Source organism: Conger conger, chromosome 5 (genome assembly GCF_963514075.1).
Source record: "Conger conger chromosome 5, fConCon1.1, whole genome shotgun sequence".
Classification (NCBI taxonomy): domain Eukaryota; kingdom Metazoa; phylum Chordata; class Actinopteri; order Anguilliformes; family Congridae; genus Conger; species Conger conger.
Window position 1 is genome coordinate 56,959,065 of NC_083764.1, and position 12,003 is coordinate 56,971,067.

Genomic DNA, 12,003 nt, shown 5'->3' on the forward strand with positions numbered 1-12,003 from the left:
TTATTTCTAGCCATAATGTTTGTTACCATATTTAGAGATAATGTGGTGTGGCCATGGCGTATGTTGACTGCTTGTTTCAGCGGACTAAGGCCGTCTACCGTGTGTATTTACAAGTGTCCATCTTCTCTCCCACAGGGAAACAAGAAACTCTGCCCACAATGCAACACCATCACGTCGCCGGGGGACCTCAGGCGTGTCTACTTGTGAGGAAGACGGCAGTCTGCTGCCCCCCCCGCCCCACCACCACTCTCCCATCCTCTCCACCCAGTTTATATAGCTGTTTGCTGTCAGTGTATTTGAGATCATTTTCTTTGGGAGTGGCATGGATTTTTTTTTGTGAAAGAAAAAAAAGAAAAAAAAAGAAGCCTTTCGAGACTAATAGAGACAGGACTCTGTGTCTGTACAAAGGACAATTCAGGGGGTGACTGTGGAACGGCAGGGGTAGGACCAGCGCCCAAAGACACCGTGTGACCAGTGCTCCTCCAAGCCCACACCCCTACCCCCCCCCCCACCCCCTCCCTGACCCCCCTGTCCCTGTCACAGCCGCCCCCCCTTGTAGCAGTTAAATTACCAGGCACTTTTTTGTGTTTTTGGTCTTCTCCACCCTAGTCCATTTCGTCCAGTTGTTGGCCCCCCAAATGTGAACACATGAAGTCCCCCTCTCTCCCAGCGTCGGCTCTGCCCCTCTGTGCTGAACTCACCGAGGCTGGAAGGGGGCGTTTCCGACCGCCGCTGTCATCGTAAAGCCCCTCGCCCTCCAGGACAGACCAGACTGCTAGCCTCTGAGCCCCCCTCCCTCTCCGTCCCTGTCCCCCGCCCCTCACCCCCCCACACCCCCCCGGTGAGGAGGCCAGCGGGGAACAGACCTCCGCTCCCAAGCTCTCAACCAAAACCGATGACCTCACAGCGACTTCGGGAACCCCTCCCCTCCGCATCAGCCCCTTCTTCCTTGTTTCTTCCTTGCTTGTGGTGTTCTAGTGAAGTTACTCAACCAAATTCAAAAAGCGCAGAATCAACACTTAGAGGAAGTGCAAGCACATGTAATATAGTCTGTGTATGTTTACAATGTTGTGTATAAATGGCATAGAGCTCAGACACACACACACACACCTATACACACGTCCCTTCACGCACACGCACACATACACTCACACACTCAGACAAGTATGTATTAAAAGTTTTTGTTTTTGTTTGGGACAGCGTGGAGAGCGGGAGCAAAGGAGGACATTTAAAATGGCTGACGAGAAAATTCTGTATTTTTAAACCTGTTGTCTTCTTGAGGTTGAAGTTAAATGTCATTGTACAGGAAGATGTCATGGTAATAAAGTACTCAAAATAGTATTCCAAGGATTAGATGGTGTATATGTTTTTTGTTTTTTTTATTTGAATATAAAAGTTTGAAACCTAAAGCAAAGTTTGTTTTAACGCTCTTGATTTTTTCCCTGTCTGTATAAAACACAGTTTTTTTTAATTGCACTCTTGTTATGTATGGTACATTCACATGTTAATCTCTTTTTTAAGAAAAAAAGAAAAAGCCTCAGATGGGAAGTGTTTTTGTGAAGTCTGTCCAGATGTTTTTTGCTGTTGGGTTGCAAAATCATGAAACCGAAGGCCCGGGGAAAGCCTATAGTCTGCACAGGATGCGCTTTCAGTTGAGCTACAGAAAAAAAGACAAAATGGCCGCTGTACCGTGTGTTCCCACCCCCTCGGCCCCCACCAGAGAGACCCTCTGGCCTATCACACTTCCTGATGCCGAGTCATTTCCTCACGCAAGCTAGTGTGCGTTTCTCCAGGGGAAAGAAAAAAAAAAGCCCTGCGAGGTTTGTTTTGCGGAAGCAATATTCACAGCACTGGTTGTAACACAACTGTTTAGATGTGAAATTCAGTCACACAGGTGTGTTGTCCTACCCATCCCCATCAGTTTGTTATTGGTCTTAAATGGAGTGTATTCTCACAATTTTCTTTTCAACTGCTTTGCCAACTGAAGTTTCCCCCTTTTGAATTGTGCTTACTGCAGTTAGTTCCACGTCTGAAGTTCAGGTTTTGCCCACTGTGGATTAGATGCTACTTTTTTCAATGGCTGCCCAATAATGTCTGCAGAAAATCGCAAGATATCTCACGATGCTGTGATGTTCTCCTTATCTTTTAACAATCTGAGCTGTGACTAGGTAGCATTATCTGCAAAGCTGAGATGTCTCAAGTCAAGTCAAAAAATGTTTGAAATGCTTAGCAAACGGGTCCAACACAATGTAAATTTGCTATTAAGTAGACCAGGTTCAAGTGTATTTTTCACTTCCAGAATATATGTATGCCATATACCCTCCCTTTTGCTTTCTGTTTTTATAGAATGCTTTCATACGAGCCCCCAAATGTAGTTTAAATGCACCGCAACCAATTTTTGCCGCACTGACATTTCGAGACGTGTTCGGTCCAGACGGACAGCGGCTCAACGTCAACAAACGCTCCTTCCTGTGGGCTGGATTCTGTGAAGCTGCTTCGGTGAGAACATCGTCCCTTCATCCCTCTCTTCAGAAACGGAGGGATCGCAGTGGCCCCTTCTCCTACTCCTCTCTTGTAATTACTGTTCCTGGAGAATTAATTTCACCCCCCCCCCCACCCCCCACCCCCAAAGAAGACAAATTGCACAAGGTGGTTGTGTCAGATGTGTCATGTATATTCTCAGAAAATGGTACGTGTCTTTCCCATTTGTAAACATTTGACATTAATTAAAGGATCATAAATCTCACACAGCTGCCATGTCCCGGCTTTGTTCTTAGCTCGTCCTCCCGATGCAGTGAGCGGGGTGTGACCTGCTGTGATATCTGGGTGCTTTTGGAACACCCGCCCGGAAGAACACCTGCACTACGAGAAGCGTGTGAGAATCGCCGAGTTTCTGTTCCAGAAAGGGCCCTTTGCTTTACACGCCCTGCTGCCATTTCGATCTGGCACGTCCTGTTTGAAACCCCACGTGCGCAGGAGGGATTTTCACAGGAACGGCTGATGGAAAGTACCTTAAACACCTTGCTCTAGGGTACAACACTGCCCTGCCCTGAGTTTACCCATTGATACACTAACAGTACATCACTCTTAGTGTTCATTAGGTTATTAAATATTTATATAAACCGAAGAAAATAAAGTTTCTTTGAATGGTGGTCTGGCGGCACGGATGGTGCAGTGGGTAGCACTGCCGCCTCACAGCAAGGAGGTCCTGGGTTCGAATCCCCGTCGGCCGGGGCCTCTCTGTGCGGAGTTTGCATGTTCTCCCCGTGTCTGCGTGGGTTTCCTCCGGGTACTCCGGTTTCCTCCCACAGTCCAAAGACATGCACGTTAGGCTGATTGGAGAGTCTAAATTGCCCGTAGGTATGAGTGTGTGAGTGAATGGTGTGTGTGCCCTGAGATAGACTGGCGCCCAATGTATGCTGGGATAGGCTCCAGCCCCCTGCGACCCTGATCAGGATAAGCGGGTTCAGATAATGGATGGATGAATGGTGGTCTGACGCATGACCATCCTGTATGCATTTCAATCAGTTCACGTCTGATTGGCTGTACACTAAATGGCTGCAGTTGATTGGTTAACATGTAAAATGGCATGTAATTTGCACAACATACACTCTCCAACTGAAAACCACCCAGTTCTTCTCTAGTTAAAAAAAAAAAAAAAACCTTATAACTCGGTTGCTTTCAGGATTTAACAAAGTAAATCTCAGCTGAATAGCGTAGGCATGAAATCATAGTATTTGTTTTATTGGTCCTTCAATGTAATACAATTAAAATATACAATATACTATAAAAACAAATACTTGATTACACGGTTTCTTTACAAACATATTTTTATGTTTAAAACCTTATCAACTTTTATTTCACGAACTGTACAGTACAATAACTACATAAGCACTGGTGCCAGTGTGCTGAATGTGTTGGCACCTGGAGGAAAATATGGGCCCACCAACCTTGAGGGAAACCACGGTCAGTATCCAGTAATAAGAGGCCCATTGTCTGGGCCTGTTGTCTGGCGGTGTGGGCGGGAGCGTGGTGAGCGTGTTTGTGAACAGTTGGAGTCGGGCGCGGGCCCTCCCTCCTCCGGTGAACCCTAAACTCTAATTGGACGCAATTACAACACGTCGAGCGGTGGAAGGCGGCCCTGCTCCCGCTGACACTCTGATCTGAGGCCAGGCCTTAAACTCCCGACGATATTGCTTTTCCACCGTTTGAAGGGGGAAAAAGTACATTAAAAAACACGTGCATCGAGCAAAACAACTGTCCTTAAGTGGTGGCAGATGCTAATAAAGTGGCGATAAATGCACAGGGAAAGTTAGCGGGACGCCCCCGTAAACTCCATTGTAACGGCGGCCCACCCCGCTGCATTGCCTTTGTTATGGCGGCTTGTTTGGCGGGTGTTCTGCCGCTTTGAAGTGATTTGATCCCAACTGGGCACGGAGATGAAGCACAGGAGAAGTGGCGGGGGTGGTTTGGGCAGGGGGGCGACGTGTCAAAGGAAACCAGACATGTCAACCCTGCTGTGAAATCCCAACTATGCCAACTTGACCAGCTTGAAAATTGAGCTGATCAAGCTGGTCATAAGATGGTCTAGCTGGGTATGAGCTGGTCAACAAGCATGGCCAAGCTAGTCATAACGCTGGTCTAGCTGGGTATGAGCTGGTCAACCAGCTAGTGCTGGTAGCTTGTCTGAGCTGGTAGCTGGTCGACCAGCTACCAACTATTTCAAAACATACCTTGAGCTTGTCAAACCATGTCAAACCAGTTTCAAAACCTAGCTTTGGCTGTTCTTTTTTCAGCAGGGTTTCATTTAGTTAAGTAAGCATCAGACGCCGATTCTGCCAGATAGAGAGGAGTATTTTTTTGTTTTCCCTTCCACCTGGCCCCCAAACAGATCCATAAATGATGCATTAGCCCTGCGGCCGCATGGAGGGGTCGGGTTACGCCCCGGCACGCCGCCTGAGTGTCCGGGAACCAGGAAGTGGGCTCCTCGGTCCGGGCGGATCTATAGAAATTGCTTTTGGAGGTCAAAGCTGCGCCGGATGGTGAGAGTATAGAGTGTGGGCGGCCATCACTGTGAGTTTACAAACATCTCCACAGACCGATCGATGGGACAGGCCTGCTCTGTGTGTACGCTAATTCCGCTATCGCGCTGCCTGTCTGTTCCAACGGTAATTTACACCTTCGTGTGGGAATTTGAGTTTAGCCAGCCGCCCTCCCCCCCCCTACACTCCACTCCCCCCCACACCCCCACCCCATCCCGCTCTTTGCACTCAGCGTTCTGCCTGTGTATGACTCATTCAATTAGGAGCTGCTTTACACCGTGGCCTTTTGAGATTGATCCGGCCAGGGTGGTTAGTGAGGGAAAAGGTTTTGTCTTGTGGGGGGGGTGTGAAGTGGGGTACGGAGGAACGCACGCCTGGTAATGACGGTGCTTTTAATTTGCTCCTCGGCTCAAATACTACCTTTTCCGTTTGGCCCTCAAACCTCGTTACGGGAGAATGTTAGAGTGGGCAAAGATAATATGGAAGAATCCAATCTGGCTTTTTCCAATAAAAAGGGCCCAGCTGCCACCAGATGAAGGACACATACAGCAGGTGTTTTTGTGGAAGATGAACAGAACAAACTCATCTTCCTCACACCACCACCACCCCACCCCACCCTCCCGGCACCGACACTCACAGGGAGCTCCAGAAAGACACGTGTAGAGTAATTGAAGGTATTGAGAAAATGCTAATGCGTCACAGTGTCAAGAGGCTCATTTATCAAAGGAAATGTTGTCATTTACCAATCTATATCCAATTAAGGGGTCTGAATAGGCGAGGGTGGGAAGGTCAGGCGATGGGCTTCTAGTTGGAGATGAGGTGCCTGTTTACATCAGGCCAAGGCGTGTAATCTAAGCATCGCAGCTCCTAACATGCTTAGGCATCCAGTCTACGAGTGAAGAAAATGGCAACTCCTCTCTACATGTTCTTAGTGTAAATCACAGACCGGAATTCTGCTCCAGAGCAAATGGGTAGTAGCTTTCTGTAGTGCCTGACTGGGCTGCTATCCTGTTATGGTACAGGCATTTAGCAGATGCTCTTATCCAGAGCGACTTTTTGCATAGTATTCACTTATGCTGACACAATTTAGGTTAAGTTTCTTGCTCCAGGGTACAATGACTATGTTCTACCTGGAAATCAAACCTGCAACCTTCAAGTTCATTCCCAGTTCCCTAACGCTTACTCTACACTGCCACCCTGATATTTTGCTGTTTATCTGATGCTATGAAATTTTACAAAATCACTTGAGGAAGCGAGAAAATATGCTGTTATTTTTGCTGTCCAGTCTATCAGCGAAGAACAACGAAAGCTGTTTCAACGGTGGAATTAGAACCAATGTCTGACTGAAGAGAGACCAGTGCAATAGCACAGTTTTCAGAGGCCATTGGATTTGTTGAGTACATTACTGCTGTGGACACTGTTCCTACCCTCAGCTCATTGTACGGCAAGTCCGCTGCCTAGACTTTGTACCAGAACAATCGCTTTCACAACACAATCACAACATTGCAGGAATGTTCTCAGAAGGACACACTTTAGATGCACCAGGTGCTTTACTGTCTCACAAAATATAATCCAGGATCAACTTCTACACTACTTATCTCAATGTAAACTGTTGTGTAGCTGGTGGGTACTGATACAATATCAGCCCATAATATCTTTTCTGTCTGAGGTCTTTGGGTTATTGTGTGTATATACAGACCCTCGGATAATGAACTGAAAGAAGATATGAATTTGTCATGTCATGAATTCAGTTTTTAGTCTGGGACGCCAGTTGTGTGAGGGATATTATGAATTGTGTCTATATATTTATATAAATTGCTTTTATACTTCTCATGAATCTCATTGATAATTGCGGGGGAGGGACTCACCTTAACCACTAACTGTCTTCAATGACCATCTGCTTTGAAGTTACGTCAGAATTTGAAGAATCTGAAAATATTTTTCATTTTATTGCAGTTAACAGGAGTAGAGTAGGTCCATTTAAAACAAAACGGAATACACGCTTGTGTTTGATCATGACTACCTACACAGGAGTGCTGGAAGTCATAAGTGGCCAGGAAACCTGATTTGTCTCAAAAGATGGGCAGAAATGCAGTGTAATTCTTTTCATGGTTTTCCATGAATAAAAAATGGGATGAGCTTTATGGATAAAAGTGCAATTATTCTCGGAAAACACGGGATGAAAAAAATGTAACTGGAAGAAAAGCTCTAATTTCCCTTTCTCCTGTAATTATGGCTAAACAAAAGCGCGCAGGAGAACTCTGCATTTTAACAAACTCGCGCTGTTGTCAATGCCTCGAGTGTCTCTCCTCGCGGTAATCCCATAATTACGGCGTTCCCAAATTGCTTTCATATCTACGGCTGCCTGAGAGATTGGAGAATGACATTGTGTGGATTTACAGCGAGGATGTTTTCCAATAACAAGGCAAGGTGAAATAGCTTCTGCGCGGGATTACCGCCGTTCCCCTCCCGTATGAGCGATGAGACGTCCGCGCAAAGCGGTAGCTTTGTTTAAGAAACCTAACACTGCGGTCTGCTAGTACGCTAGAGTTAAATTAATCTCTTAAAGGTATGACTGATACTGGCTGTCTCCTTCCAATCGGGAAGGATAATAATATTTTCAATGGACCAATTGCGGGGGATGTTTTAACGTCCACTCACCTCCCCGTGGCTATTACCAGCTGGGGCTCCCTGATCTGGCAGCCAGCGGTCTGCAGCAATGCTGCAAGGAGATACACGTCACCCTAGCAACCCAGACTGAACCAGTGTAACCTCATCTGGCCCCACTGAAAACTTACACAGTAATGTTCAGTGGCGAATCAACTCTTCCAGTTGTACTGTATGGTCCCAGTTGGACTTATACAGTATGTACTCTGTTAGTGGGAATTTTACTGTGTGCACACTTGGCTGTCCATGGTGTAAAATACAGCTATGACCAGTTTGATATACCTGCCACCAGCCATTTCAAAACATAGCTTTAGCTGGTCAATTGGTCAACCTAGCTTTCAAACGTAGCTTTACCTGTTTTTACCTGTTTTGTTTTTTTGTTGTTTTTTTTCAGCAGGGGTGATACCAGTCACTCACCTGTACATTTGCATTACATGCATCCTCACGACCACCGTTTGCATTTGTGCGTTCATATTGCCCTTTATGACACTTCTCAGGATCTCAAAACGCTTTACACTGCAAGGTGTTGTGGCACATCAGCCGCCACTTCTGTTAAGCACTAAGCCGGGTGAACAAGCTTGTCTGTCTCTGATGCTTAAGAACTGAAACGGTATAATGAGTTTTAACTGTGAATTTCAGTGATTTTGAGTTCAGACCAGCTCACTTGTCCCAACTTTACCTTGTCTTTAGCTTTCTTACCTAAACCTTACCTGTCTTTAGTTTAATTTCCTGTATTAATTGACATAAATGGTAACGCCTAGAAATAGGTGGCAAGTTGATAGGCTAACGGCACAAATGTCATTTCGAGCATAACCCCCTTTGAATAGACGAGTGTATGCCTTCTTCTCATTTGAAAGGCAGCGGTGGTAGAACCGGTCCGGATTCTGACAGGGGTGGCGGTGGCGTTAATCGGCTGTTGGGGACAGGAGATTTTTCTCTGTCAAGCGGCCCTTGACAGGAAACGTGTGAGGACTCCTGAAGCTCGCATCAGCTCAGTAAGAGATGTTTGGATTAAAATCACAAAGCTGGCATCTTAAAGATTTACTCCTTTTTAAAAGCCCCTGCTTATTTGTTTCCTTGTTTTGATAGGACAGCGAAGCGACGACACAAGTCGCCTCCATTATCATTTTCCCCCTTTCTCCCGAACCTGGAATCCAATTTTACATCATAAGCCTCATGATAAACAGATTTAAATCTCTTTGTCAAATAAAATGTTTTCTCAAAGCTTTTTACACAACTCCAGAAGAGGAGGAAGGCACACACCAGCAGGGAAAGGCTGCCAGGGTCTTGTTTTCCCTCTGTACCTTTGACCTTTGACCCTCGCATCAGGTGTCAAGTGTCCAATGTTACGTCCTCCTCAAACTTTTCAGGAGAGCAACAAAACTTTAGTGTCGCACAAAATAATTTATTTGTGCAACTGAAAGTAACAACAGTACAACACAGTTGAGGGCAAAGTATCCCATAGCATTATGGTAACATTGAATATACGTACATTACACAGGGCCCATGTTACAGACATTGTAAAACCTTTCTTTTATGCGTTTCAGTTTATGTCATTTAAATTTATTTTATATAAAGGTGGCATATACCTTTATTCATTTTTTTGCTGTGACTGGTTCATCATAGTTCCTTTCAATTGGGCTGCCAAAGCTATCTCACCACAGTGTGCTGCACCTCTTTTAGTATAGGCCTACCTTGTTTGCAGCAGTGTTATTCAAGTATCAACATATTGCCAAACCGGAATTAAGGAGCTAAATCTATTTACATTTCTTCCCGTGTGGCACGAATACGTTAATATGTAACAACATGTCTTTTATTGTATTATCCCGGGTGTGAGAAGGTGTACCGCGATACAAAGAGCAGTATTCCACTAGAGGGCGCCAAGAACAAACGTGTGCTGAAAATAACATAAATTACACAAATGAGTGAATGACACAGCAGCTCAGCACCAGGTGTCAGATTTCTATTACGATTCTTTGGCAAAGCAATTTACTGTGGCAATGTGCATCTGCTACTGATCAGCTATGACTTGTAGAGGACATTTTGAGGAAGTTTTTGATGTGTTGTTCTGCACTCAACAAACTTTGATGTTACATCTTGCAAGCAGAATACTGACGATCACTTTCATTTTGGTAGTGAATTATTTCTTTCTACATTATAGTCACATTATATTCTACAATAAATTAAACAGGTCGCTATTAAATTGACCGCAAATATTTAACGTGTTCAAAATTATTAGAGCTCCCTTAACCAAACTCCACTGGTACAATCTTTTATTATACTGTATGTAACTCATTAGCATGTGCCTTGCAAACATTAAAACCGCATAATCTATCTTTCGCTTGATATCCTGTCTGCTACCAGATCCAGCTTTTCAGAAAATCTCATAAGAAAATAGCAAATCGTCCCACCCTCTAACCACACTCTGAGGACATGTTATGTCAATACATACCACTGTTTTCCTTTTTACGTGCTTGTACAGAGATTATAAAGGGAGCGTGTGTGCTTAGGTTATATACTTTTGTGGTCTTTTCCCACTGATTATGATTAAGTACTTTTCTGAATTCAGGAGCTTTTGAGCATTTAAAAAATATTCAGAATTACACTGCAAAACAGCATAGTGAGTGTGCATATTTTGAAGATGAATGAGCATATTACACATGACAATTAGCTGACGCTTTTATCCAAAGCCACTTTTCCAGTTCTAGTCAAGCAACTTGTCCACAAGGCTATAGGCTCCCCTCCCCATATGTTAGAAAGACATTTCCCTGATGTTTTCATTTTAAAGGTTGTCCATTTTGTGGTGACCGTGACAAAGTACAGGGGGGCCACACATCCAACGCAGCTGTTCTGGAATTAGTGTCGCGGCCATAACACGGACAAATGCTACTCTCGGCTCTAGGGCCAAGCGACTCACGGGGACAGTGTCACGAGTGTTGCCGCGTCCTGAGTAAAGCGTGGCATGGATACCCAGAATCCCCCTGGCCCCCCGTGCTCCTGTCACTCAGCACCGCCACCCACAGTACAGAGGGCTGGCCGCCTGAGCCTCAGACAACAGGGCCCTTTGAGCCGGCCGCAGGAGAAGAGGGAGATCCTCCTGCAATTACGGGCCGTTTCACCCTCTCCTCTGTACCTCTGTCCGCCTTCAACCGGCTCCGTTTCCTCCTCCACGCGGCCGGGGGCAGGGCGCACAAAACGCCTCTTGTTACCGGGGGGAGATAACGCCATCATAAGCGGGCCTCAGCCGGGAGAAGTGACTGCCGCATTGCTGGAAAGCAGTGCTTTTATCTCTGAGGGGAAATTATGGGGGCCGGGGGGGCCTTGGGGGCCTGTCTCATGGGACCCCACATACCCACTAGCTGCTAACAGGGGACTGGAGTCGAAGCTTTGGGCGTAGCTGGTGATAAAGACAGCGGGCGGCCATTTTGATTCCCTTCACATGACTGACGGCATTGACATTCACAGGCCTGTATTTATTCTTCAGACAGAGCCAAAGACCCTGGTCTTCCAGGCCTGAGAACCGCTGCTTTTCCACCCTTCCTTTACCTGGGATGTCTATTTACACCCTGTTGTCCGTTGCTTTGTCCCTTCTTCTGATTTTACTCATAAGGCTGCTTCTTCCAGGAACTGAAATCACTGGTTCCTGACCTGTCAGTTTATTCACATTAAGAAAGCACAGATGGGCCTATGGGACCTCGTATACTGTAAGTGGGCAGTAACTGCTTGCTTTTTTAAAAGCTGTGCGAACGGTGTGATGACTCATGGCAGTGGCCGGTTCGTGCTAAATCACGGTGTGGAGGTAATCGGGGACACGGTCGGGTAATTGAGCAATAATGCCTCTTAGCAAGCAGGCTAATCTTTGCCAGAGGTAGGATGCGGTTACGTTAAGTTAGTTTAAGGGGAAGAGTCATACATGCATAAAAGCCATTGTTCACAGACTTGTACAGCGAAAGCCAAACATCGCACTTACATTCTTCAGTAAACAGGAGGACAATGCATCGCTAGAGTGGACTTAAGATGAGAGAAACACTCCTACCTGTCTTAGTTTGAAAAATACAAACAGAAAAAATCCTGCTTACATAAAGCTGCTTTAAGTGTATACTCAGATGAAGTTGTTGTTATAAACTGTGCACATTTAATTGAGTTTTCTGCGGAGTTTTGTAAAGTGCAAAGTGGCCCCCTACTGGTCAGACCTATGGTTGTTTTTACAAAGCAGCCATTGTTTTTGACACACCTACTGCTAAGTTACATGACAGTAACATGACAGCTATCCTAAACAGTGAGTCATCTCTTC

At 45.6% G+C, this 12,003-nt stretch overlaps 1 protein-coding gene across 7 annotated transcripts in view; it reads left to right on the forward strand.

Moving 5' to 3' along the window:
• rnf220a (ring finger protein 220a) overlaps window positions 1-2,318 on the forward strand; it is a 156,490-nt gene extending 154,172 nt beyond the window's left edge. For all 7 annotated transcript variants that reach the window (XM_061243749.1, XM_061243750.1, XM_061243751.1 and 4 more), the window contains one exon: window positions 136-2,318. In XM_061243749.1, the coding sequence (XP_061099733.1) occupies window positions 136-207 (72 nt within the window). In that variant the 3' untranslated portion in view covers window positions 208-2,318. The remainder of the gene's footprint in view (window positions 1-135) is intronic.
• The last annotated feature ends 9,685 nt before the right edge of the window (window positions 2,319-12,003 follow it).